This window comes from Podarcis raffonei, chromosome 8 (genome assembly GCF_027172205.1).
Source record: "Podarcis raffonei isolate rPodRaf1 chromosome 8, rPodRaf1.pri, whole genome shotgun sequence".
NCBI classification, from domain to species: domain Eukaryota; kingdom Metazoa; phylum Chordata; class Lepidosauria; order Squamata; family Lacertidae; genus Podarcis; species Podarcis raffonei.
Window position 1 is genome coordinate 82509047 of NC_070609.1, and position 27186 is coordinate 82536232.

The 27186-nt window shown below is 48.8% G+C and overlaps 1 protein-coding gene across 2 annotated transcripts in view; it reads right to left on the reverse strand.

Annotated features, from left to right (window-relative positions):
• WSCD2 (WSC domain containing 2) overlaps positions 1-27186 on the reverse strand; it is a 79751-nt gene that overhangs the window by 33389 nt on the left and 19176 nt on the right. Inside the window, exons 2-3 of one of the 2 annotated variants that reach the window (XM_053401224.1) lie at positions 19994-20975; positions 3399-3513 (exon numbers count right to left, since the gene is read on the reverse strand). In XM_053401224.1, the coding sequence (XP_053257199.1) occupies positions 3399-3513; positions 19994-20375 (497 nt within the window). In that variant the 5' untranslated portion in view covers positions 20376-20975. The remainder of the gene's footprint in view (positions 1-3398; positions 3514-19993; positions 20976-27186) is intronic. The other variant, XM_053401225.1, reaches the window with a different exon arrangement.

The following is a 27186-nucleotide window of genomic DNA, read 5'->3' on the forward strand; positions in this document are numbered from 1 at the left end:
ATTTTTAGTGAACCGGATGGGGACTCTCTTGTTGAGATTAAGCAACAAGACAGGGCTTTGGGGGCGGGGTGGGTTGAACCCTGTCCTCAATATTAAGTATATTTAGGAAATTCCATCCTTAGTGACATATTCCCCATCCCTAGTACTACTAGTACTACTACTAATAATAATAATTTATTTACACCCCGCCCATCTGACTGGGTTTCCCCAACCACTCTGGGTGGCTTCCAACAAAGTATTAAAGTATAGTAGTCTGTTAAACATTAAGAGCTTCCCTAAACAGGGCTGCCTTCAGATGTCTTCTAAAACTCTGGTAGTTGTTGTTCTCTTTGACATCTGGTGGGAGGGCGTTCCACAGGGCGGGTGCCACCACCGAGAAGGCCCTCTGCCTGGTTCCCTGTAACTTGGCTTCTTGCAGTGAGAGAACTGCCAGAAGGCCCTCGGCGCTAGACCTCAGTGTCCGGGCAGAACGATGGGGGTGGAGATGCTCCTTCAGGTATACAGGACCGAGGCCGTTTAGGGCTTTAAAGGTCAGCACCAACACTTTGAATTGTGCTCGGAAACGTACTGGGAGCCAAAGGAAGGAAGACACCTGGCCAGTTAGGGAGCTGGGCTGTGGGCCATTGCCTGCCTCAGTTTCCTAGAGTGCCCCTCCTGCTGTTCCCTAGGCCTCAGAGCCTGCTGTATTCGGGGAGACAGTCTGGTGATGGGTCCTGCTGTTCTGGTTCCTGTGCACTGACCTCCATCCCCTTGCCATCCTCCATCATCCTCAAGAGTCCCATTATACCAACTAAGGCTGTGAGGAGGAGACTGACTTGTGCCATGGTCCAGCAACAGATACCAGACAGATACCAGATCTCCTATACATCCAGTGTCCTACTACAGTCCTGCTGGAAATTGGTCCTCTGAAGATGCTATTTGCATTGCAGGGAAAGCTCCCGTTGTCATGGACACAAATAGCAGCTGGCGGGGGGGGGGGGACTGTGTTCACTGGAAAATAACAAGAGGGGAGGGTTGAAAACCTTCTCCCCCCATCACATGGCTGCTTCAATCTGTATCCCCCATCTGCAGGTCCTTTCTCAAAATCTTGGGCTGGGGTATTGTTTAGGGGTTCGGGGGGTACTGTTAATTTTTGGTATCTTTATTTTGAATCCTACAATTTATGTTGAAATTGTTCAAATTGGTTGTGTACTTTTTAAATGTTTTGTTTATGACTACAGTGGTACCTCGGGTTACATACGCTTCAGGTTACATATGCTTCAGGTTACATACACTTCAGGTTACAGACTCAACTAACCCAGAAATAGTGCTTCAGGTTAAGAACTTTGCTTCAGGATAAGAATAGAAATTGTACTCCAGTGGTGCGGCGGCGACAGGAGGCCCCATTAGCTAAAGTGGTGTTTCTGGTTGAGAACAGTTTCATGTTAAGAACGGACCTCCAGAACGAATTAAGTACTTAACCCAAGGTACCACTGTATTTTTGTTATGTTTGTAGTCATGTATTTCTTTTACATGTTGTAAGACGCTTTTAACTTTGGAAAGGTGGCACAGAAATAAAATTATGGGTGGACGTTCACAACTAAATCATTCTCAATTTCCCTACTGAGCCCAACTCTTTGAGACCCTCAAAGACCTGACTGTGAAACAGTTTAGCACAAAACAAAATGATGAGCCAAGACCACCCACCATCCCTCAGCCTGGCCTACCTCACTGGGTTGTTGTGAGGAGAAAAATGGGTGTGTGGTGGGGAGAAGAAAACCATGTACGATAGCCCTAAAATCTCTGGAGGAAGGCAAAGAAAAACAATCCACGATAATTAATTCATATTTGAAATGGAATTGTCTTGGGCCAAATGTCCATTGGGCCAATTTCCTGTTGCAGTTCTTGCTGCACAGATGTCGTCTGTGCAAAGAAGCAATTTGGGTTGCTTCTTGGCACTCGGCGCCGAATGATTTACTCAAAGCGAGCAGGAGGAAGCATCACTTTTCAAGAGAAAAAAATCTCCACGTGCCTTATAGATCATAGAGTGGGACACGAACACATTACTTAAAAGCTAGGCAGGTTGGGGAAGCCAGTATGATGTGTGTTCTGCAATTGAAGCGATAAGTAAAAGAGACCCAGCAGGTGCTAGTGATGTGGCGAGATCCGGGTCCAGAAAAACAAGGCGTGGGAAGGCTCCAGAGATGTTTTCTTTTAACCCAGAATCCCACATCTGAGAAGTTAGCTACATCCTCACTCACGTTGCTCCACACCAGGGAAGGAAGTCCTTTGCCACTCCTGGGGGACTCCAGCTTCCCTCATCCCTCACAATTTGCCAATCTTTTACCTTTGCTTCTGCAAAATGAGATTTTAGGGAAAGCGGACCCTACCCATGTTTCTGCCACAGGCTAAACTCTCTCTTGGTACCCCAAGCTGCTGTGCAAGGTCCACAGAGACCATATTCCCATCATACGTTTAAAGCACTATAGACTTGGGAAAGTTCAGTTGGTAAAGCACGAAATTCTTAATCTCGGGGTTATGAGTTTGAGCCCCAAGTTGGGCAAAAGTTTCCTGCATTGCATGGGGTTGGACTAGATAACCCTTGGGGTCCCTTCCAACTCTACAATTTTATGATTTTGTGATTCTGTGAATACCAGTCATAGCTTCCCCCAGAGAAGCCCGGGAGCTGTCATTTGCTAAAGATGCTGATATTTGTTAAGAGACCGCTGTTTCCCTCCCAGAACTACAATTTCAAGAGTTCCCTGTGGAGAGGAATTGGTTGTTAAACCATTCCGGGAATTACAGCTCTCTGAGGGGAACAGGGGTCTGCTAAAAACTCTCAGCTCCCATGGTTCTCTGGAGGATGTCGTGACTGTTTAAAGTAGCATCGTGGTGTAAATATGGCCTCTTTTGATCCTTATCTCCCAACTGAGCCTTGCCTGCGACCTTTGCTCCTTCAGTTGTTAGGAGACCTCTCTTCCCCTCCCAGAGCTACAATTCCCAGAGTTCCCTGGGGAGGGAGACGGACTTGCTTAAGTGCCCCAGGAATCATAGCTCTGCAAGAAGAACAGGGGCCTCTCGGCAACACAACAAAAACCACAGCTCCCAGAATTCTCTGGTAGAAGAAGCCATGACTTAAAATGGTTCCCTACTCTTTTTCCGCAGCTACTGCAGGTTCCTCCTGCCAGAGTTTCTAGGCTCCCCGTCTTGTCGAGAGAAGGCCATTCTACTGCAAATGAGGCCTTGCCTTTTTCCCCCCAGTGAGGGAAAAAAAATCGATCTTTCGAAATTATCGGGAGGCGGTGTGGGAGGAAGAAAAACAACCAGGGGAAAAGAGTCAAGCCTCCGGAGCTGACAGGAGAGAAATACATTTGATGCCTTGGAATTAATGAAGTCCCAGCTCTCTCGCGCCACCCTACCGTTCGGCGCAGTTGTCTTGGCAACGGAACAATGTCATTTTTTTGTAGTCAAAGAAGGACACTCCGCGCAGGGCTCTCCGGTGGGTGTTGTCGACGTAACAGCCGATGTATTTTGCTGTGAAAGGGAGACAGGTGTTAAAAGGAGCTGTTCTTAATTTTAATTTAATTTCCCACTACTGGTGTCACCGGTCCTTGTTGAGGGACACCACAAACAACCAAAATCATTCTTTATGCTTCACATTTTTTTTATTCAGGGAAATCAGGGCAGCGTCCCTCCTCATGCACGTCAGAAGAACATGCTGGATCAGGCCAATCCTGTTCTCACAGCGGCCAACAAGGTGCCCCAAAGCAAAATCAGCAAGAGCATTGGCTCCCAGTACGTTTTCAAGCACAATTCAAAGTGTTGGTGTTGACCTTTAAAGCCCTAAACGGCCTCAGTCCAGTATATCTGAAGGAGCGTCTCCACCCCCATTGTTCAGCCCCCATCCAGCGCCGAGGGCCTTCTAGCGGTTCCCTCATTGCAAGAAGTGAGGTTACAGGGAACCAGACAGAGGGCCTTCTTGGTAGTGGCGCCCGCCCTGTGGAACGCCCTCCCTTCAGATATGAAGGAAATAAGCAGCTATCCTATCTTTAAAAGACATCTGAAGGCAGCCCTGTTCAGGGAAGTTTTTAAAATTTAACACTGTATTGTTTTTAACCCATGATTAGGAGCCGCCCAGAGTGGCTGGGGAAACTCAGCCAGATGGGCAGGGTATAAATAATAAATTATTATTATTATTATTATTATTATTATTATTATTATTATTATAGTCATCTCTTCTCCCAGGGTTTACAGCTATGGAAGCAGAGCAGAGGCTTGGTAATGGACTGGACAAGAGCCGTTTGACACGTGTCGTACAGGCACTAAGTCCCTTTTCGCAGCCATTTTTTGCCGCCGCCTTGATCTTCCACTTTTGCTAAGCCCCCTCAGAGCATTCAAAGACAGAGTTTAACATTCAGCCACAATGACCTGAGTTGCTGCATCCGTTCTGCTTAGCGACACACAACACACTGGGTGCCTGAGAGCAGAGGCAGCGCTGCCTCCTCTGTAGGAACTCTCTCGTTTGCTACTGAGAAAGTCACGGGGGAGGCTGCTCTTAAAGGGATTGTGAGGAGAGCATGGTCTTTAGCACAGCAGCCCAGCGCCTGGGGAGAGATCAGGCATTTAGCAAGGCTGCCGTGTCCCAGATTTCTGTATTTCCTTTTTCAAAAATGAGCCTTGAACAACTTTCAGGGAAGAAATTATCCATTGTTGTGTACAACTTGCCCAAAAGTAGACATCGGTCACGATACGATGCCTCGCTGCCTTTTGGCAGGGAAGAAGTGGCACGGGATTCTTTTGAACTAGCAGCACAACGAAATCACAACGAAACAGCATCTCTGATCTATAGGCTTAAAGCATGGAATCGGATTTGTATAATTGTTGAGTTGGAAGCGACACCAAACATAATCTACAGTTGTACCTCGGAAGCTGAATGCCTTGCAAGCCAAACATTTTGGCTCCCGAACAACGCAAACCCAGAAGTGAGTGTTCCAGTTTGCAAACGTTCTTTGGAACCCAAATGTCCGATGCACGTTCCATGGCTTCTGATTGGCTGCAGGAGTTTCCTGCAGCCAATCGGAAGCCGCAAACTTGGTTTCCAAACGTTTTGGAAGTCGAACGGACTTCTGGAACGGATTCCGTTCGACTTCCGAAGTACCACTGTATTCCAACCCCCTGCAATGCAGGAATCTCAACTGAAGCATCCATGACAGATGGCCGTCCAACCTCTGCTTAAAAACCTCCAGTGAAGGAGAGTCCACCACCTTCCAGGTGAGTCAGAAAAGCCTTAAGGTCTATAAATAGCCACACCCTAGAGGTCCCGGGCCCTAAGGAAGTTAGATTAGCCTCAACCACAGCCGGGGCCTTTTCAACACTGGCTCTGGCCTGGTGGAACGCTCTGCCTCATGAGACCAGGGCCCTAAATGATCTGATTTCTTTCCGCAGGTCCTGTAAGACAGAGTTGTTCCGCCTGGCCTTTGACTTGGAATCAATTTGATTCCCTCCCCCTCTTTCTTTTTCCTTTCTCCTCCTGTGATGAGGCTGCATTTTAATGTTTTAATGTTGTATTTTAATCTTGTTTTTTAAGTTGTATTTCAATCAACTTGTTTTTATTATTGGTTGTTAGCTGCCCTGAGCCCGGTCTTGGCTGGGGAGGGCGGGGTATAAATAAAATTTGTTATCACCACCATCATCATCATTGTTATGTACTGAAGTTCTCACCCTGGGTCAGCAGGGGGATACTGTAGATAGTTATGCAAATAAGGGATCGAAAGTGACGTTCAGTGATTGGATAGTTTTAGAAAATTGTTACAGTTACGTGGTACTGGAGCTCTATATAAGCAGGCTGACTGAGCCCTTCAGTTCAGTTCTGTTCTGGCCTGTGAATAAACAAGAGCTGTTTGAAGAATCGCTGTGTCGTCTGATATGTTCACCCACAACTTAACAATCATCACCATCATCTCTGGCCAGATACACAATACACATTTTCTGTGCTATCTGTAAAGTAGCCTAAAGTGAAAAGGCAGGACCAGGGTGGAAACTGGTGGGTTTCAAGTTTCCTATCGAGACAACCAGGCAGAAGTCAGCTTTGCCACTTGAGTCAGTATGATCCTGGCTGGTTGGCACAGAAGACAGCCTGCCTACCCTTCCTGGGGATGGCTCAATCTATAGTCCAGCGTCGTTGGTGGCAATGAGGAGGCTTGCAGCTATGGCTGGAATTTCTTGTCCCTGAAACAGCAGCTCAAGCAAAGCTTCATTTTCCCATCTTCAGTTCCTCCAACCCTCCCAACCACCCCTTTGGATGCAATAAAGAATGCAGCGAGGGCCTGTTGGGCAGAAACTTCGGCAGCGCGCATCGCTCAGGCTGTTTGTTCAGCGAAGCGTAGCTACTGCCATTTCTTACGCCTATTAGGGGGGGGAGGAGGGGAGGACATTCCTCTCCAAGTGCCAGGTGGGCAGTCAGCTGTTCTGTAATCTGTTAAAGCCATGCCTATTAATATGGCCTGACAAGGAACCTGAAGTCTTACTGATTAGGACAGAAATTGCCAGAGGCAGGAAGCTGTGAAAATATCACCTGCTGAGCCACCCTCGGAATCACAGAAATATAGAACTGGAAGGGACCCGCAAAGCAGAGGAGGGTTTAGGGGAGCACGGTCGGTTTGCCCGCACCGGGCGCCGAGCCGAGAGGGCACTGCAACAATGACTTAGAACAGGCTGCCTCAAACTCGACCCTCCAGATGTTTTGAGACTACAGTTCCCATCATCCCTGACCACTGGCCCTGCTAGCTAGGGATCATGGGAGTTGTAGGCCAAAACATCTGGAGGGCTATGTTCTCCGGCTCTGTTCACACAGCAGTTTATTCCATTTTCATGACTTTTCTCTGACTGTCAAGCTCTACTTTATATTTGAGCTTTCACACGATGTAAAAGCCACTTGTGGAATATAGCGCAGTGTCATGTTCGTTTCTGTGTCATTTCCTTCCGGGGAGATGGGGGGTGGGATCTGTTTGCAAATAATATGGAAACGGGTGCTAAACTTGTGCTATATTCAAGAAGAAGCATTTACGTTGTGCGAAAGCTCAGATATAATGTGGGAAATTAACACATTGTGCAAATGGAATTCACTGCCATGTAAATGTAATCCTGATTTCCTCATTAAGCAACTACTCTATTCCGAACTTAAAAATGGAAAGCGTAATGCTGGTGGTCAACAAAACAGTTTTAAAGACTGCCTCAAGGCAAATCTAAAAAAATGTAGTATAAATACTGACAACTGGGAAACACTGGCCTGCGAGTGCTCCAGTTGGAGAACAGCCTTTACCAAAGGTGTCATGGGCTTTGAAGACACTCGAACTCAGGATGCAAGGGAGAAACGTGCTAAGAGGAAGGCATGCTTGGCAAATCCACACCATGATCAAGTCCCACCCAGAAACCTATGTCCCCACTGTGGAAGGGTGTGTGGATCCAGAATTGGCCTCCACAGTCACTTACGGACTCACTGTTAAAACTGTGTTTATGGAAGACAATCTTACTCGGCTACGAGGGATCGCCAAAGAAGAAGAAGAAAGGAGAAGATGTCCATTCACATGAAACGGAATTCACTTCAGGAAAACTAATCGAATACAATTAGTGCTTAGTGTCCATTTCCATGTTATTGGGATCCAGGAAAGGAAACAATGTTTGCAGCCCCCTTAGCCTGGAAAACCATGAGAATAAAGTGGTGGCTCCATGATCACTGCAGATGATGACAGCAGCCACGAAATTAAAAGACGCCTGCTTCTTGGGAGAAAAGCAATGACAAACCTAGACAGCATCTTAAAAAGCAGAGACATCACCTTGCCAACAAAGAGCCGTATAGTTAAAGCTATGGTTTTCCCAGTAGTGATGTATGGAAGTGAGAGCTGGACCATAAAGAAGGCTGATCGCCGATGAATTGATGCTTTTGAATTCTGGTGCTGGAGGAGACTCTTGAGAGTCCCATGGACTGCAAGAAGATCAAACCTATCCATTCTTAAGGAAATCAGCCCTGAGTGCTCACTGGAAGGACAGATCCTGAAGCTGAGGCTCCAATAGCTGAGGCCACCTCATGAGAAGAGAAGACTCCCTGGAAAAGACCCTGATGTTGGGAAAGATGGGGGGCACAAGGAGAAGGGGACAATAGAGGACGAGACGGTTGGACAGTGTTCTTGAAGCTACCAGCATGAGTTTGACCAAACTGTAGGAGGCAGTGGAAGACAGGAGGGCCTGGAGTGCTCTGGTCCATGGAGTCACGAAGAGTCGGACACGACTAAACGACTAAACAACAACAAACAGCACAGGGTCCTTTCCTGCTGTTTTCATGGGCGAAATCACAGGAAGGGCAGAAGCAGGCATGTGTGGAAAGCGCAGTGGAGTAGCAGCAAAGCCCAGTGACATTTGTTGTTGTGCCTACTGGGAGTGAATGACAATTCACGCAAGATGCCAGTAGACAGATCAACAAGCCACAGTTCCACAACACAGCAGGTCCTGCAGTGTGAAAGAAATGTTAGAAAACGGGACAGAAATTCAAGCAGCGTGAACTCCATATATGCCCACTCGACTGTGTCGATTGGCAGAACTGGCACAGTTCCAGGTGCCACACAATGCCTATTCTGCTGCTGAAAGAAATCAATATTTCTTTCACTTGCACACTGTGGAACTCCCTGCCCTTTTTGACGCCTGCTAAAAACACTTTTGTTTGGACATGCCCACTCATATGTTCAGCTTTATTTAGCCTACCATTATTTTAACTTTTCAAAAGTTTCAAATCGTTGTTATTCGTCTTTATTAGCAATAATTTTATTGGGGTCCCCCCCTTTCTCATAAACTGCTTTGAGATTTTTTAAAACAACCGAGCGGCATATAAATAAACACTGTACGAAATATATAACAGTGAGGAAAGCTAGCACAATATTGCCCACGTCTTAACGCCTCCTTCTGCCTCCCATCTCTTTGCTGGGCTCCAGTCACGTCACACCAGCACACAACAAGGGACCCAAATTGAGCGTGGTTCTCAGAAGACCCTGCCCAGCGACTGTCCAGGATGAGGCCCTTTATCTGGACCTCCAAGAGGATGAGGAGGAAGCAGCAATGATGGGGCAGCGTATGGCAGAAGACAGGGACAGGTTTGAACTTTGAGGGGTGTGGCTTTTAAAGGAGAAATGAATTTTTCACTTTGCGTGTATCTTTTCAGCGAGAGCAAATCGGGTAAGCTCACATCACATTACTGAAATGTGAACAGAGCTGAATCCCCACTCCACCCCACCCCTAGTGGAGCACCACATATCTCCAGTCATCTCTTCCTGTGTTCAAGGCTGCTTTCAAGTGATATCGAAGGCCAGCTGATCTTGGTCCCTGTCTCCTGGGAAGAAGCAGCAAAGCTCTGGAGCAGCCCAATATATTTTGCCAGTGGCCAAGGCTAGTGGCAAGGGAGGGGCAGGGGGGGAGCAGCTAGGGCCTGCATACCCCACCACCTCTGCCCCTATTGCCTGAGATGGCATGAGAAAGGGGGGGAAAGGGGAGGCTGAAGAGAAGCAGGCACTGGAAGAGGAACATTCAGGGCCATCTTAAGCATATCCAACGCCGTGGTGCAAAGCTTCCTCTGGCGCCTGCCCCCCCCATTTCCCCCTTTTTTTTATAAGATATTTATTAAAGTTTTCAATTTTTTATGCAAACAAAAAACAAACAAAAAGATTTAAAAAGACATATAGTTCATAATACATACTTTTCAATAACATATTTCTCTGACCTCCTCATACCTCCCCTTCTTGTATTCCATTTCAAATTATTTGTTCAGCAAATCCTTAACTCAAAGCATTACAGCTTATAATACCACCTTGTTTTCTATCCAAACCTTTTTTCCATATTCCTTTATATCATTACAGCTAGAAACCACTCAATTTCAATCCAACATCATTCAACATTCCTTAATTTTACAATATTTCTGTAAGTAGCCCTTAAATTTTTTCCAATCTTCTTCTGCCGACTCTTCTCCCCGGTCACGGATTCTGCTAGTCATTTCTGCCATTTCCCAGAGCTTATTTAGGGAGGATGGATCTGCCGGTGGGGCTGGAGGAGGCGGGCAGCACCTGGAGGGCGGCTCCTCCGGCGGGGAAGAGGCGGAGGCCAGACGCGGCACCTCCCAGATCAGCTGGTCGCTTTGTGCCACGGTGGTCAGGGCAGACGGAGGCTCAGGCCATGGCACCGCATGGCGGGCGAGGGCGGTGAGCTGGTGCCGGGAGGCGCTGCGTCCAGCCTCCACCTCTTCCCTGGCGCCCTCCAGAACTTGGCACCCCGGCACCCTGCACTACTATCCTCCACCAGGGCCTTTTCAGTGATGGCTCCGACCTAGTGTAATGCTCTGTCCCATGAGACTAGGGACCTCCAGGATTTAACCTCCTTCTGTCGGGCCTGTAAGACAGAGCTATTCCGCCTGGCCTTTAATTTGAATCCAGCCTGATCTTTTATTTCCCTTCTCTTCCCTCCACCTCCCCTTTTATGAAGATCACCCGCTCTGAGACCCCACAGCTAATTCTCCCCTGACCTCCTCGCTGGCCCAAGTAGGACTAATTCAGCCAGCCAGCCCTGGGGATAATCTAATTGATTTTTGATTTTTGATTTTTATTGTTATTCATGCTTTTATATTGTATTTTATGCTGCTTTTATAATTGTTTTAAAGTGTTTTAAATTTGTTGTTAGCCGCCCTGAGCCCGGTTTTTGAACCAGGAAGGGCGGGGTATAAATAAAAAATTATTATTATTATTATTATTACTACTACTACTACTGCTACTACTACTGCTACTACTAGCCTCTATGGGTAAGACACCCCTGGGAACATTCTCCCTCAGGGGTGACTGGAGAGGCAGCAACTCCTATCCACAACCAAAAGAGGAGCAGCAATGGTGTGTGATATCTCCTTTCTGGATCTCCCCCACCCCAAACACTGTCTCCAGCCTGCTGCCTGGGTGCTCCTGCCCTGCCCTGGCTCCTCAGTGTCATACCAGTGCCAGCCAGCTCAATCCGCCAACACACCAGCTTCATCAGTAATGTTCCTAAATGAGAGAAGGAGAGGAAACACCCAAATCAGCCAAGATCCAGGACTGAGCGTGAGGGAGCAAGGGATTTCCCTCCCCTACGATGATGCCCTCACTGCAGATGGTGACAGCAGTCACGAAATTAAAAGACGCCTGCTTCTTGGGAGAAAGGAGATGACAAACCTAGACAGCATCTTAGAAAGCAGAGACATCACCTTGCCAACAAAGAGCCGTATAGTTAAAGCCATGGTTTTCCCAGTAGTGATGTATGGAAGTGAGAGCTGGACCATAAAGAAGGCTGATCGCTGAAGAATGGATGCTTTTGAATTCTGGTGCTGGAGGAGACTCTTGAGAGTCCCATGGACTGCAAGAAGATCAAACCTCTCCATTCTGAAGGAAATCAGCCCTGAGTGCTCACTGGAAGGACAGATCCTGAAGCTGAGGCTCCAATACTTTGGCCACCTCATGAGAAGAGAAGACTCCCTGGAAAAGACCCTGATGTTGGGAAAGATGGAGGGCACAAGGAGAAAGGGGATGACAGAGGACGAGATGGTTGGACAGTGTTCTCGAAGCTACCAGCATGAGTTTGACCAAACTGCAGGAGGCAGTGGAAGACAGGAGTGCCTGGCGTGCTCTGGTCCATGGGGGTCACGAAGAGTCGGACACGACTAAACGACTAAACAACAACAACACGATGATGCCCAAGGATGCAAGGATCTGGGCCCACCTTCCATTGCCCCTGATGACAGGGCAATGCTATCCAGCACAGCCCCTTCTGACTCCATCTCTCTATCGCAACCGAGTGTCACAGAAACAATGGCCATCGCAAAGTGGCGTGCGAGCTCTCAGTCTCTCCCACTCTCCCAGCCTCTTTCTCCCCGAAAACCTCCACTCCCTGTCTGGGGAATCATCAATCATGGTGACAGCCCTGTTAAGCCACAGGCTAGGCATGGCTGCTGAGAGTGCTCCCCGGCATACAGACGATGCTTTGATTTACAAGCCATCAGACTCTGTGAGGAAAACATGCTGGGTGTTCATTCTGCATCCGTGCTCCCGAAAGGAAAAAGAAAGAAATTACTAGCCATTCCGTTTTTTAATAAAAACGGGCAAGTCCCTTCTGCAAAAATCTCTCCTTAAAAGACACCTCACCCGGGAAGGCTTTGGCCTAGCCTCTGAGCTGAACCAGAGCCCGAGGATGCACAAAATGGCTACAAGAGGGAGATTCCATCCCCTTCCATTCCTTCCGCCTTTCTTTTATTCTCTCCTCCTCTCGAATTTTGACCTAAAGCAGGAGAGCTTCTGAAATTAATGCTGGAATGGGAGCATTCACAGTTTGCTACCACTTTCAGTTCAATTCCCTCGTCGCTCTGTGTTACTGACACACATATGTCCATGAAGAAAAACACCGAGGTGATAATATGGAAGTAAGGAGAGCCAAAATGCTACTAGCCGCAACGGCGGTGCTCTGCCTCTACAGTCAGAGGCTGTAATGCTTCTGAACACCAGCATTCCCTCCAACATTTCTGCAGTGAAAATAGGAGTGCCCTAAATAATAATGGGACACGGGTGGCGCTGTGGTCTAAACCACTGAGCCTAGGGCTTGCCGATCAGAAGGCTGGTGATTCGAATCCCCACGACAGGGTGAGCTCCCGCTGTTTGGTCCCTGCTTCTGCCAACCTAGCAGTTTGAAAGCGTGTCAAGTGCAAGTAGATAAATAGGTACCACTCCAGTGGGAAGGTAAACAGCATTTCCGTGCGCTGCTCTGGTTCGCCATAAGCGGCTTTGTCATGCTGGGCACATGACCCGGAAGCTGTATGCAGTCCCTCGGCCTGCAAAGCAAAATGAGCACCGCAACCCCAGGGTTGTCCGTGACTGGACTTAACGGTCAGGGGTCTCTTTACCTTTTAATAATAATAATAATAATAATAATAATAATAATAATAATAATAAACAGTACCCAACCCATCTGATGGGGTTGCCCCAGTCACTCTGGGAAGCTTCCAACATATATAAAAACATAATACAACTTTTTAAAAAACTTCCCTATACAGAGCTGCCTTCAGGCGTCTTCTAAAGGTTGCATAGCTACTTATCTACTTGGCTCAGGTGCCACATAACTCCATACCGTCCCAACATTTCTCCAATGGAAATAGGGACATCCTAAGGAAAAGTGGGAGATTTGGGGTTCAAATCAGAAACTGGGACTGCTTCTATTCCTGGAAAATAGGGACACTTGGAGGGTCTGTACCAGTTGTGGGGAACCATCAGTGGCACAGCATGAGGGGCAGGGGGGCCGTGGCCCCAACCACAGATTTCTGAGGAGGTACAACAAGGCCCCCCCATGACAGGCTTCCTCATTGAGGCTGGAGCCACATGCAGGCAATCCATGCCCAGGCTGGGCCTTTGTTGCTGCAGTAACTCCTTTTCCTCGTGGCCGGCAAAGGGTCGCCTCTGCAAGCCCCACGCCTAGGCTACCCAAAAGGGAGGAGAAGGCCGCCATCGCGACCCACTGAGGAGGGAGGGAGGGAGAGGAAGGTGGGAAAGTGTTTGTGTTATTTCCCTCTTGGACTACTGCAATGTGCTCTCCGTGGGGCTACCTTTGAAGGTGACCCGGAAACTACAACTAATCCAGAATGCAGTAGCCAGACTGGTGACTGGGAGCGGCCGCTGAGACAATATAACACCGGTCTTGAAAGACCTACATTGGCTCCCAGTACATTTCCGAGCACAATTCAAAGTGTTGGTGCTGACCTTTAAAGCCCTAAACGGCCTCGGCCCAGTATACCTGAAGGAGCGTCTCCACCCCCATCGTTCTACCCGGACACTAGCTCCAGCACCAAGGGCCTTCTGGCGGTTCCCTCACTGCAAGAAGCCAAGTTACGGGGAACCAGGCAGAGGGCCTTCTCAGCAGTGGCGCCCTCCCTGTGGAACACCCTCCCACCAGATGTCAAAGAGAACAATAACTACCAGACTTTTAGAAGACATTTGAAGGCAGCCCTGTTTAGGGAAGCTTTTAGTGTTTGATGTATTGCAGTATTTTAATATTTTTTTGGAAGCCGCCCAGAGTGGCTGGGGAAACCCAGCCAGATGGGCAGGGTAAATTATTATTATTATTATTATTATTATTATTATTATTATTATTATTGCCGCATGCATTGTCCAGAGCGCCTAGCTGCAAGGACAGGAGGGTGAGGTAACACACTGGCGCCCCTGGTTTCATGTTTCTCCGCTCCCAGGTTGGGGCTAGTTTGCAAGCAGAGACTCTGCTGGCCAGTCTACCGGAGGTTGCAACATTTGTTCTGCCCCGGGTGCCTGCAACCCACGCTACGCCCCTGGAAACCAGGGAGAGTTGCTCTTGTGCTCAGGTCCTGCTCACAAGTTTCCCTTTGGAGCATCTTCTTGGCCACTGTGAGAAGAGGTTGGTGGGCCAGAGGGGTGCCCACTGGCAGCCTCTTTGGAGACTCTTGCAGAGGAGCAGGGCTGGAGCCGGCTTTCGACGCAGCCCTACTCCAAACAAACACAGCCATCTAGAAAGGGGAAGCTGTTGCGTTGAATGGGGGAACGATTTGCATCTCCTTGCCCACCTTTTTACGAGAGTCAACGGAGGGGCGTGTGTCAGCGACAGACACTGCTCACCCACGTCGAGTGATGCCGTTATTTCCCAAGGCCAATCGCTGTCACCCTCATTAGGAATTAGGAGCTGTCCTAGCGGAGGTTAATTGTTGCAGACACCTTGCATATGGCTGGGAACGCGATGGCCGACTGTGCTGCCACTGACAGTTGAGTCTTCACTCACCATCTGGTAGAGATTCTCTGATTGTCATTTCAAATTAAACTAATGAGCCCGGCCAAATATGTTCCCCCAAACGGGTCCAGCCCCCTCTCCTTTGTTCACAGAGCATGGCAACCAAGCCAAAAGCTCGCGAGGAGGAGGAGGGAAATGGCGCCACTGTTTTGGTTTGGAGGGGAGCTGGTGTTGGAAAGGGGTGCTGTGATGGCCTGGGAATCTGATTCAGAAGCTGAACCTGAGGAGTCCCAGCCTGCACAGGAGTCCCCGCCTCCAGAGGCTTGAATCTGAAGGGCCTGCACCTCTGCCGGATCCTCAGGAGCAGACACCAGATGCATCCACTCTGGCTCCGGAGGTGATTGAGGACCCATTGCCTGCAGGTGCTCCACTCTCAGCCCTGTCAGGGGAAGGTGAAGCTGCCCCTGGGTCCAGTAACCCTCCAGCCTCTCCTGAGCTGCAGAGGCTCAGGACAGAGAGGCGGAGGGAACTAAGTTCTTTCAGGAGGAGTGCTCGCCTTAAGGCCAGAAGAGGTGGGTCACCTGTGGGCCGGGACCGCCCCTGGCCTCAGAGGAGATAAAGGCCAGTCAGCCCAGGCCCAGGTTGCGGGAGCAATGTCGTTGGAAACCTGTTTCTGCCAGCACCCAAACCTGGTCTTCTGGAGTACCTGATCACGCCCTGCTCCTTGCCTTGGACCCCGCTTCGCCCTTGGTGGACAGTCTCCAGACCCTCGACCCAGGACCGGACTCTGACCACGCCTCTCGGTAACCCCCCCCCCCCGGGGTCTAGCACAGGTGCCCTGGCGACTTCGAACGAGGGAAGCGAATCTAGAGGCAACTGGAGAATTCCTGAGAAGATGGCATCAGGGTGTAACAAGCTTTCTTGCAAGGTTTTACGCAGGGAAAGGAAAGAGGGTGGACTCTTCGATGGCTGTGGCAAATCAGAACTGCAACAAAATGCTGCAGCATGAGCGCCCCAGCTCCCAGCAGCCACCCATGCTTTCTTCCAGGGTGGGATGGGCCAGGGTGCGATGTTTCATATCCCCACCCACCCCTGCTATGCCCCACCATCACCCTTGGGAGTGTGCCACCCTCAGGCAACCGCCTCACTGTGCCTCACAGGTGGGCCGGCTCTGAGACTCCATTCCACACCATTTCCCAGATTGTCAGCATTCTGTGCCCACTGAGCCTGCTAAGCTTTCAGCGGGCTGTTCTGGATAAACCCAACCAACCAACCAACCAACCATCCCGCCGCCATTGCCGATTCTTTCCGAAAGAACGTTTGACCTTCTGCAAACCTTGTGTGCCGACCCACAAATCTATACGTACACTTACAGTTCAGTCAGTACAGCATGGGACTCTTAATCTCAGGGCTGTGGGTTCAAGCAGGGTGTGCCAACCTGAACAAAATATTGGGGGGGGGGCTCAGATAAAACCCGCCCCGCATGATCCATCACATGACACAGTGCGCGCACACACCATTCGAATGGGAATGCACATCAACTTTGCGGCAGCCCGCCCCCCCTCTAATATTTTACTATGGGGACCAAAGCCCCCACAGCTCCTAAGAGTTGGCTCTTATGGGTCTCACGCATTGCAGGGGGTTGGACTAGATGGCCGCTGTGGTCCCTTCCAACTCTATGGTCTTGTTCACAGGTGGTGCTGTTTTTGTGATGGGCGTTTGGAGAATACCTTCGTCACTGGTACCTAAAGATGGCCAAGTGAAGCTTTGATGCCCATCTAAACTGGGCGGAATGGGTCTGTCTCTCTGACTGACCCTCTGAACTTTCCATAGGACACGGCCCTCGCTGGCCTTCTCCCAGGGCCTCCTTGAGTTGCTTTATCCCTGAGCTGTGAGGATGCCTCATGCCTAGCAAGTTTCGCATCCTGTGCTCCATCAACTATTGCCTCTGGCCACATGAAGAAATGTTCCCTCAGGCAGAAAAGCCTTCCCTGCCCTGGATCTCAGCTTTGCACTAATCCAGATATCTAGCATATTATTCAGAAAGGCATGATATGAACATAAGAATATCAGGATATAAGGGGAGCCAGCTGAATAATAATATAGTCATACCTCGGGTTGAAGTCGCTTCAGGTTGAGCGTTTTCAGGTTACGCTCCGTGGCGACCCGGAAGTAACAGAACGCGTTACTTCCGGGTTTTGCCGCTCACGCATATGCAGAAGCAGCAAATCGCGACCCGCACACACACAGATGCGGGTTACATTCTGCTCTGGATGCAAGCGGGGCTCCAGAACAGATCCCGTTCGCATCCAGAGGCACCACTGTGTAATAATAATAATTTATTATTTATACCCTGCCCATCCGGCTGAGTTTCCCCAGGCACTCTGGGCGGCTCCCAATCGAGTGTTAAAACAATACAGCGTCAGACATTAAAAACTTCCCTAAACAGGGCTGCCTTCAGATGTCTTTTAAAGATAAGGTAGCTGCTTATTTCCTTCACATCTGATGGGAGGACAGGGCAGGCGCCACTACCAAGAAGACCCTCTGTCTGGTTCCCTGTAACCGCAATGAACTCTAGCCCAATGGTTGCCATTAATTTGATCTTGAATTGATTTTAGAATGCTGTGATACTTTTATTGTTGTTAGCTGCTCTGAACCCGGCTTCAGCTGGGGAGGGCGGGATGTAAATAAAATTTATTATTATTATTATTATTATTATTATTATTATTATTATTATTATTATTTTAAGTCTGGGATTGTCCAACATTCAGGTTCCTCAGATGTTCTGGGGTTGTGAGATGGGAAGAAAAAAATTCCCTCTGTCCCCACATTTTGCTTACAACATGTTTACAAGGGTTCTGGGGACTATGGCATCAGAATGACAGAGGGGCCTCTGGGCTGCCCTTCTACTTTGTAATGAATGAAGCAGCGGCACGGCGCCATCCTCTCCTCTCCAAAAATATAAGCAACCTGTCAGGTAGAGTAAATGAGGCCTTCAAGGCACTAAGTGCTCTCCAGACAGTCCCCATAAGTCACCAGTCAAAAGACACCATCAGCGGAGCAAAATGAAAGGGATGTGATGATGCCTGGGCTTTTGGCTTTGAAGAACACATGACCTAAGCCAATTCAGCCCCACATCTGACTCTTGGAATAGGAAAACAAGGCCCTCCAGCCACCCCCAACACTCGGGGCCGGCCCTGCCCTTAGGCAGAGTGAGGCGCTTGCCTCAGGTGGCAAATTCTGGGGGAGCAAGGAGCAAAGTTGGGCAGAGCTGTAAGTGTTTTTCAATCTTAAGTTTGGTTCTCTTAATGTCCACATTCATTTGCAATTGATTTGTTTTTTAAAAGAATTCATCGGCACATTTTAATGGATGCTTTTGGAGAACAAATATTGTTGTTTCTATTTTCTTATGAAATTGTTTCTAGGCCACCTTTTGGGGCACTAGCCCACCCAAGGTGGTTCCCAATAAAAATAAATATAAAATAATGTATAAAAATAATCAAAGCTGACGAGGGCTGCCACATTTAACAGTTATTTTTTAAAAAACAGATCGGGGGGGAATAGCTGTCAACCGTCCCTTATTTGGCGGGAAAGTCCCTTATCCCAGCACTGTGTCCCGCTGCTGTCCCTTATTGATGATGTCCCTTAAATTTCCTGGGTTTCAAAGGAAGCAACTCCTCTCCCTCCCTCCCTGCCGGCCAGGGAGGAGGGAGGCTCCAACTGTGTTGCTTGGCTGCGTTGCTCACCCAATAAGGAGTCTAAGAACAACTTGGGGGTGGAGCTTGCATGCCTTGTGCCGATCAAATCGGCCGCGTTGCCTGGGGACTCGCCTTTGCTCAGCACTTCCCAGCAGAGAAGTGACGGTGGTTTTCCTTGCTGCATCCCCTTTGCCGGGTTGCTGCGCTGTGGGAACCACCGCTTGAGGCTTTGTTTGGCTGCTGGCTGGGCTTTCTGCCTTTGACTCGGAGGTTGAACATATTTGTGTCCGCAAAATCCCATATTTTGGCTGCTGATCCCTTATTTTATTTTCGAGGCCACTGGTCCCTTATTTTCAAATCTGTAAGTTGACAGCTATGGGGGAGGGGCAGTTTTATTGAAGAAGATGCAATTTGAAAGCGTGTGGCTTACTGAAACCTGCTTTAAAATCCACACCAAGGGAAGAGAATTCCATCAGTGAGCTGACCGTTCTGGGCTAGAAAGACCAATGTCCTGACTTTGTAGAGGGGAGCTTACTATGATTTCTTGTCATAGTATCAGAAAATCATCCAATTCACTAAGGCTGCATTTGCATGACCGCTTATTCCATTTTCACGACATTTCCATAACTGTTGATTTCAGCATTATATCTGAGCTTTCATACGATGGAAAAGCCACTTCCAGAAATATAGGGAGCACAGAGCAAGTTCAGCACTCATTTCCATATTGCTTATAAACCTTTTTTTCTGGAAGCAAATTATATGGAAATAAGCATTAAACTTGCACCATATTCTGCTATATTTCTGGAAGAGGTTTCTATGTCCCGTGAAAGCTCAAATGAAATCCAGCCTAATTCAGTTTTGTAAACAGCCACTCCCCCAGTCAACTACAACAAGCAGAAATCATAACCAGGTTATTGCTTGCTTCTTCTTTTCAAATTTTTATTCTAATTCTTTTTCTTCTTATTTTATTATCCACACTCCCCCCCCCCTATTTTTAGGCCAGAAAGGACCGACATGGGTCATTTTTAAACATATTGAAATAAAATAGGAAAGTAAAATAAAGAAAGAAACATACTTATGAAAGTAAAATAAAGAAAGAAACAACAAATATACCTCCGGGCCACAGTCAACAAGCAATATATTTATTTGCTGGGCTCCCTGATTGGCTGGAACTGGCTGCACTGTGATCCCTGATTGGTCGGGATCACCCAACCAGGGAGAAGGAGGAAGCAGCAGCAAAAGTTCAGAATGGAACAAAAGCAAAAACAGGAGACAGAATTGAATTTCAGATTCTGAACGTTTGACAATCATTATTTTTGACCCCAAATTCAAACCAGGGGAATATTTGACATAGTCCTCATAAGGATGTCAGCTGTAGAGAGAAGATGTTTGCAAAACAAACAAACAAACGGGGAAGGAAAAGAGGCTGGATTTCAGAAAACCCTGCAAAACTTTTATGTTCCATTCCAAACCAAAAGCTTTCATTTGCCTCCCATATAACCGCTCAAAGGAGATGTTACCTCTGTCTTCTTCCTTCTCTCGCACGTTCCTGCCCTTGAGGGCTCTACTCCAAGTCCCACCGTAGTCCCCTATCTTGCTCCTCGCCGCTGTATCTTTGGAAGGGCTCTTAAACCAAGACCCATACCTCCGGGCCACAGTCAAAGATTCCGGTGTCTCTTTAAACTCCCGGCCAAGTTGTAGTGTCACCAAAGACTGGGCTTCCATCCCATTCCCGGCCCCGTCATTGGCCCTGGGCACATTCTCCGTGACTCTCACCTCTCCGGTGAAGCTAGCATGGAGGAACACCAAACTCCCAGCCGTCAGGTAGAGGGCAATCAAGGTGAAGAAGCGGATGGGTTTCCGCCGAAAATACCGCTGGAACTTTAGCAGGAGCTTGGCCATACCGGTTTCATTACGTTCCTCGACTGGGTACAAATCCGCAACGCGCAGAAAGGCTCCAGCTCTGAGCTTGCGAAGGAATTCCCAAGCAGGTGAAATAAATTGTGGTTGATGTCAAAGGCCAAAATGGAAGGGTGTGCTATTGTCGATGGCTCAAATGCGGCATTTCGACATATTGGGTGCCCCAAACACCCCACGATTCTAATGGTCCCCCAGGCCTAGACTTGGAAAGGAAAGGTGTATTGTCTTATTTTAGATATCAGTCCTGCTCTGAGATAAGGTGGTGCTTTCTCAAAGCATCGTTTTCTGTTGGCACCTTTGCCTCCCCTTCACATCCCCTCAGAATCTGGACCAGAGATTCCATCGACAGAGGGATCATGTTTGGGAGAGTGATGTGTTCCGAAAGCCGTTTGAAATCTACTGGATTCCCTTTGCTGATGGGATGGGTTGTTTTGACGTCAAACAGAAGAGGCAGAAGGGACTCCCCTTTCAGGCGAAGAATGGCGACATATCCAGGGACTTCCTAGGAATAATGGAACGGCTGGGAACTTTGCGAAACAAACCTCCTCTCACTGCCACAGCATCCAAACGAGAATGCTCTACCTGAAAATCAAAGAGGAGAAAACGTGTCAGGAAGAGAGAGCAGGAGGATGAATTATACGCTGGAGGCTGGAAACCAGCAAGTGGCTGCTTATTATATGAAACAGTGAACTTCAACCATATTCATCTCTGGAGCTCCTGGGTTCTGGTGCCTGTTTTTCTTCCCCTCACAAGGCCAGGCTACACATAAAATTGGGAGGATACCTGTGTCATGTTGGCATCAAAAGGATCGTGCAGGTAAAGGGGAAGCTTTCGCTCGCAGGCTCTATTGCCTGAACTTTCCCCACAAGAGTTCTCATAACAGAAGTGAGTTGGGCTAGGAGAAAGAAAGGACTCCTGGGACAACATGCGATTTATTTGTTTGTTTTCTTGATTTACTATGTTTAAATCCCACCTTCCTCTCTGAGGAACTCCAGGTGGCACACATGGTCTTCCCCCTCATCATTAAACCCCCATAATATACCGTATTTTTGGCTCTATAAGACTCACTTTTTCCCTCCTAAAAAGTAAGGGGAAATGTGTGTGCGTCTTATGGAGCGAATGCAGGCTGCGCAGCTATCACAGAAGCCAGAACAGCAAGAGGGATGGCTGCTTTCACTGCGCAGCGATCCCTCTTGCTGTTCTGGCTTCTGAGATTCAGAATATTTTTTTTTCCTCCTCCAAAAACTAGCTGCGTCTTGTGGTCTGGTGCGTCTTATAGAGCAAAAAATACAGCAATCCCCATTACTGGGGGGCATTTGCCCTCCCTCCCCTCCCAGTTTACCACCCCTAGGTCTCAGGACTGAGCCCTGAACTCTCAGTCTGGGGTGCTCTTGATACCCCCATTCACGGCTCAGGTAGTCTTTTGAATGTGTAGTAGCAGGTACTGCTGTGGCAGGAAGGTAAACTGCGTTTCCTTGCACTCTGGTTTCTGTCACGGTATTCCATTGTGCCAGAAGCAGTTTAGTCCTGCTGGCCACATGACCCGGAAAGCTGTCTGTGGACGAACACCGGCTCCCTCAGCCTGAAAGCGAGATGAGCGCTGCAACCCTGTAGTCGCCTTTGACCGTCCAGGGCAGAGGTGGACTAGCCGCCCACGGTGGCACCCACGGCGAGTGGCCCGGGGGGCACCACCCGCCACAAGCATCCCAGGGGGGCCCGGCAATGTCAAACCCCCCTCAGGGATGACACCCAGACGGACCACCCCCACCGCACCCCCCTTCCTCCACCAGTGGTCCAGGGGTCCTTTACCTTTTACCTTTATATATTCTGGAATGAATGAATGAAAAGTCTGCATATGGAGTACAGTTTTGCCCAGTTGGTTTGGGATGAATTTAGGGAAGTGCAGAGAGAAGAAAAGCTCCCTTTGGTTGGGAGAACGTGCTTTCGTACAAAAGCAGAGCCTATTGTACACAGGATAAACTGTTTCCAGTTCCTCTGTGTGTGTCTCTTTTGTGAACCCCCAAGGGAATGTCCTCCTCTCAGAGTTTTTGAAGCCAATGGAGAACATGGAAATGTCTTGTCGTAAAGGTACTGGGTATTTTGCTCCACGACAAAATGAATCGCAGAGGTGGAAGTAAAGTTTACTCTGTTCTGGGCTGCTTCACCCCAGAAATGTTTACTGAGTGGAAAATGCAACTCTTTGGTGTGTATGTGAAAAGAAGTTTTAGTTTTAACACCTCAAAGAGCTGTTTAACCAACTGTGACTCATTTCTCTCTTAAATACAGACACACAGGATGGAGGGAGGGGGTGGGGAAGCATTTTGATACCACAAAGACTGTGAAGGGGTCTGCTTGTGTTGGGCCTCCCTCCAATTTCCCTGCAAACACCCAAACTGAAAATTAAAGTTCACCACTGCCAGAATTTAAAAGGCCAATATGGATTCCGCAGCTCATCTGGGAAAGGGGGAAAAACACACCCAGACAACAGACAGCTTTTTCTTTCCACATGAAACACAGCAACTGTCTCAAGGACTCAAGAAATCAACAGGAGGCTCTTTTTCCATCCTTGAAATCTACCGTTCCCTGTCCTCAAACAACTTTTCAGGCAGAAATTCCACAGATGCAGCTTTCCCTATCTCTGCATCACCCTGCAGGGAATAGCAGCACCTGTTGAATTTATATCTTTTAGAAGACATCTGAAGGCAGCCCTGTTTAGGGAAGCTTTTAATGTTTGATGCGTTTGATACCATCGACCATAACATCCTTCTGGACCGTCTTGAGGGGCTGGGAGCTGGGGGCACTGTCATACAGTGGTTCCGCTCCTTCCTCCTGGGCCGTGTTCAGAAGGTGGTGGGGGGGGGATGAGTGTTCAGACCCCTGGGCTCTCACTTGTGGGGTGCCTCAGGGTTCTGTCCTCTCCCCCATGCTTTTCAACATTTACATGCAGCCACTGGGAGAGATCATGAGGAGGTTTGGGCTGGGTGTTCATCAGTATGCGGATGATACCCAGCTCTACCTCTCTTTTAAATCAGAACCAGTGAAGGCGGTGAAGGTCCTGTGTGAGTGTCTGGAAGCGGTTGGAGGATGGATGGCGGCTAACAGATTGAGGTTGAATCCTGACAAGACAGAAGTACTGTTTTTGGGGGACAGGAGGCGGGCAGGTGTGGAGGATTCCCTGGTCCTGAATGGGGTAACTGTGCCCCTGAAGGACCAGGTGCGCAGCCTGGGAGTCATTTTGGACTCACAGCTGTCCATGGAGGCACAGGTCAAATCTGTATCCAGGGCAGCTGTTTACCAGCTCCATCTGGTACGTAGGCTGAGACCCTATCTGCCTGCAGACTGTCTCGCCAGAGTGGTACATGCTCTAGTTATCTCCTGCTTGGACTACTGCAATGCGCTCTACGTGGGGCTACCTTTGAAGGTGACCCGGAAACTACAACTAATCCAGAATGCGGCAGCTAGACTGGTGAATGGGAGCGGCCGCTGAGACCATATAACACCGGTCTTGAAAGACCTACATTGGCTGCCAGTACGTTTCCGAGCACAATTCAAAGTGTTGGTGCTGACCTTTAAAGCCCTAAACGGCCTCAGCCCAGTATACCTGAAGGAGCGTCTCCACCCCCATCATTCTGCCCGGACACTGAGGTCCAGCTCCGAGGGCCTTCTGGCAGTTCCCTCACTGCGAGAGGCCAGGTTACAGGGAACCAGGCATAGTGGCGCCCGCCCTGTGGAACGCCCTCCCATGAGATGTCAAAGCAATAAACATCTACCTGACATTCAGAAGACATCTGAAGGCAGCCCTGTTCAGGGAAGTTTTTAATATGTGACATTTTAGTGTATCTTTCATCTTTGTTGGAAGCCGCTCAGAGTGGCTGGGGAAACCCAGCCAGATGGGCGGGGTACAAATAATAAATTATTATTATTATTATTATTATTATTATTATTATTATTATTATTATTACTGTATTTTAATATTTTGTTGGAAGCTGCGCAGAGTGGCTGGGGAAGCCCAGCCAGATGGGCGAGGTATAAATAAAAAATATCATCATCATCATCATCATCTTTTCATGCAGATAGTAAAGACATTGTGCAGAAGAAACTGTGGCTGCCCAGGTGTTGCTGGACTCTGACTTTCCATCACCCTTGGCAATCTCTTAGTATTGATTAGACAGACCTACCTTACTTCCAATGTTGTGAAAAGCCCTAAATAAATGCACAATTAGTAACATTTTCCCCTGTGTTCCATGGAAGAGACTCTGACATTTGTAGTGGTGGACCCCCGCTCTGGGCATAGCCATTGCTTACCTGTATTCCTTTCTTTCCCACCACAAGAAAGAAAAGAAAAATATATGACAAATGTCCAAAAATAACCGAGAAGAAAATAAATGGAGAACATTGAATGCCATTAATTTAATAGGCCCAAATGTTCCACCATCTGTCTTGAGATGATTAAGTTTAAAATATCGCTGGTGTAGACGGCATGGAGTATAAATAAATGTTTTAATTCTGCTTCCTCTTGTAATTATTCAAACACATCTTGCTCTCTGAAGCGGGAAGTTTATTGCGACCAACTTCAGGGCCCTTTCATTGTTCCAAGAGGGAGGGGGGTAGTTAACTGGCCTTCTAGAATCTTCCACTTCAACCTACACAAGAAAGGAGAGGAGGACTGGCAAACTCTGCCAGGGGTTTCTCTGAGTAACCAAACAATTAAACCCCTGTGTTGCAAACAAATATCAGTAATATCCAAAGGCAACACAATGACCAAGTACAACAATGCGATGTCAATATAAACTCTTTATATGATCCATACAGAACATTGAACAATATTAAATATATGAAATATGCACTCTCTGCAGAACCAAATAAACAGAAATCTTCTAAATCTCTGAAAGTCACAAAATATGCACTCTTGATGGATTCTCTTGAAAACATAGGACCAAATAAACGTAAGTCTTATAGGTCTCTGAAAGTCTTTGTGGGCTATGCAAGTCTCTCAGAGAAGCAATGGGTCAGATTCTTATCTGGTGAAAAAAAAGCCATAAAGCTATAAAGATATACCCAGTGTTTCGTGGAATTCTTTTTCAGCACAGATGAAGGATACAGAAATGCTTCATAAACCCATCTATATGGTGAATGGAATTGTAGAACAACAATTGCTATGGTGCAGTGCTTTACAGTGGTACCTCAGGTTAAGTACTTAATTCATTCCGGAGATCCGTTCTTAACCTGAAACTGTTCTTAACCGGAAGCACCACTTTAGCTAATGGGGGCCTCCTGCTGCTGCCGTGCCACCGGAGCCCGATTTCTGTTCTCATCCTGAAGCAAAGTTCTTAACCTTAGGTACTTATTTCTGGGTTAGCGGAGTCTGTAACCTGAAGCGTATGTAACCTGAAGCGTCTGTAACCCGAGGTACCACTGTATTTGGCTTTGCGGGGGAGCCAGGCAGAGGTGCATGGAGTTGCATGGATGTGGACTTTGCAATTTTCTCTGCTGCTGTGTAGTGGCAAAGCTGCATGCTCTGCTACCGGGGGTGGAGAGCAGGCGGGGACGTGGCTGGCGCCCCCAGGGGAGACGCAAACCTCGGGGGCGTGGCGCGCATCCCAGGGACGTGGCGCACATCCTGGCGGCGTGATGCACATTCTGGGGGCGCACCACCTGTGGGGGCATGGCACCCGGCACACAAGGGGTGCACAGTGAGTGTGGGGGGCCGCCGTCATGGCACCCTACCGGAATAGTGGTGCCAGGGACGGTCCACTCCCTCCGCACTCCCATTCCTCCGCCAGTGCTGCTGTGCAACCAGAGAGTGAACTTCCTCCGAAAGTGGCTGGCTCTCACTCCTTAGCTGTGATCCCTGCCAGGGCCGTCTTACCCATAGGCGCTAGGGGTGCGGGACACCCGGGTGCCGGGCTCTCAGGGGTGCCAGGCCGAGAGTCCAGGGTGCGAGAGTTGAGTCCGGGGAAGAGCCCGTCCGCTGGTTGGAACGCCGCGGCGGGCTCTTCTGCTGCGGGCGGCGCTCCACCTCAACCCCCTGCCCTCCTGCCCAGCGTCTGACGGTGGAGTCGCCGCACATGTGCTGTACATAGCGGTTTGCTGCCAGCGCAGGGATCCTCTGCTTGTGGCTGCAGCCGCGAATGAAGGATACTCCACATGTGGCTGCAGTGGTGCGATGGCTGCTCACGCCACCATGAGCCACCGCGGGGTGCCTTCTTGTCACCCCCCCCCCCCAGACATGGCACCCAGGGCGAACCGCCCCCCGCCCCCCGTTGCGACGCCACTGCCTCTACATCTGACCGCCCACCAGATCCATGGCAGACTCTCAGATCATTGGCTCTCCTGGAGGAAGGAAACAATCTCAAGGGCAATACCTAGGGGTTGGTTAGGCGTGGAACGGGGAGTGAAAATCACACTTCTCCACTCTGTCTCGGAGTGGCTAGGAGCCTGCCCACCCATGCGCTCCCCAGGCAGCTCCTCTGCTGCTCTGGGAGAGACGGGGTGTGTGTGGCACCAATGTAGCTCCTTGCCAAGGACGCAAAGGTATGCCTCTGTGCCAGGCAGGGTCCCTTCCCTGGGGATCACAAACAGGCGTGTGTGAGAGAGAGGGATGGAGACAGGGAGTTCCCCAAGGCCTCCGATTGCCCACAGTGGGGAAGGATGCTAGATGGATTTTCTCCCTCCAGAATCTCAGACTCAGAATCCCACCCAAGCTCTCTCCCCTGGCAGGAGGAGAAGCAGAAGGAAGCGTGTTGAAGCAAAGCTTGTCTCTTGTTTTGCCTGGTTGCATAATTCCCTTTGT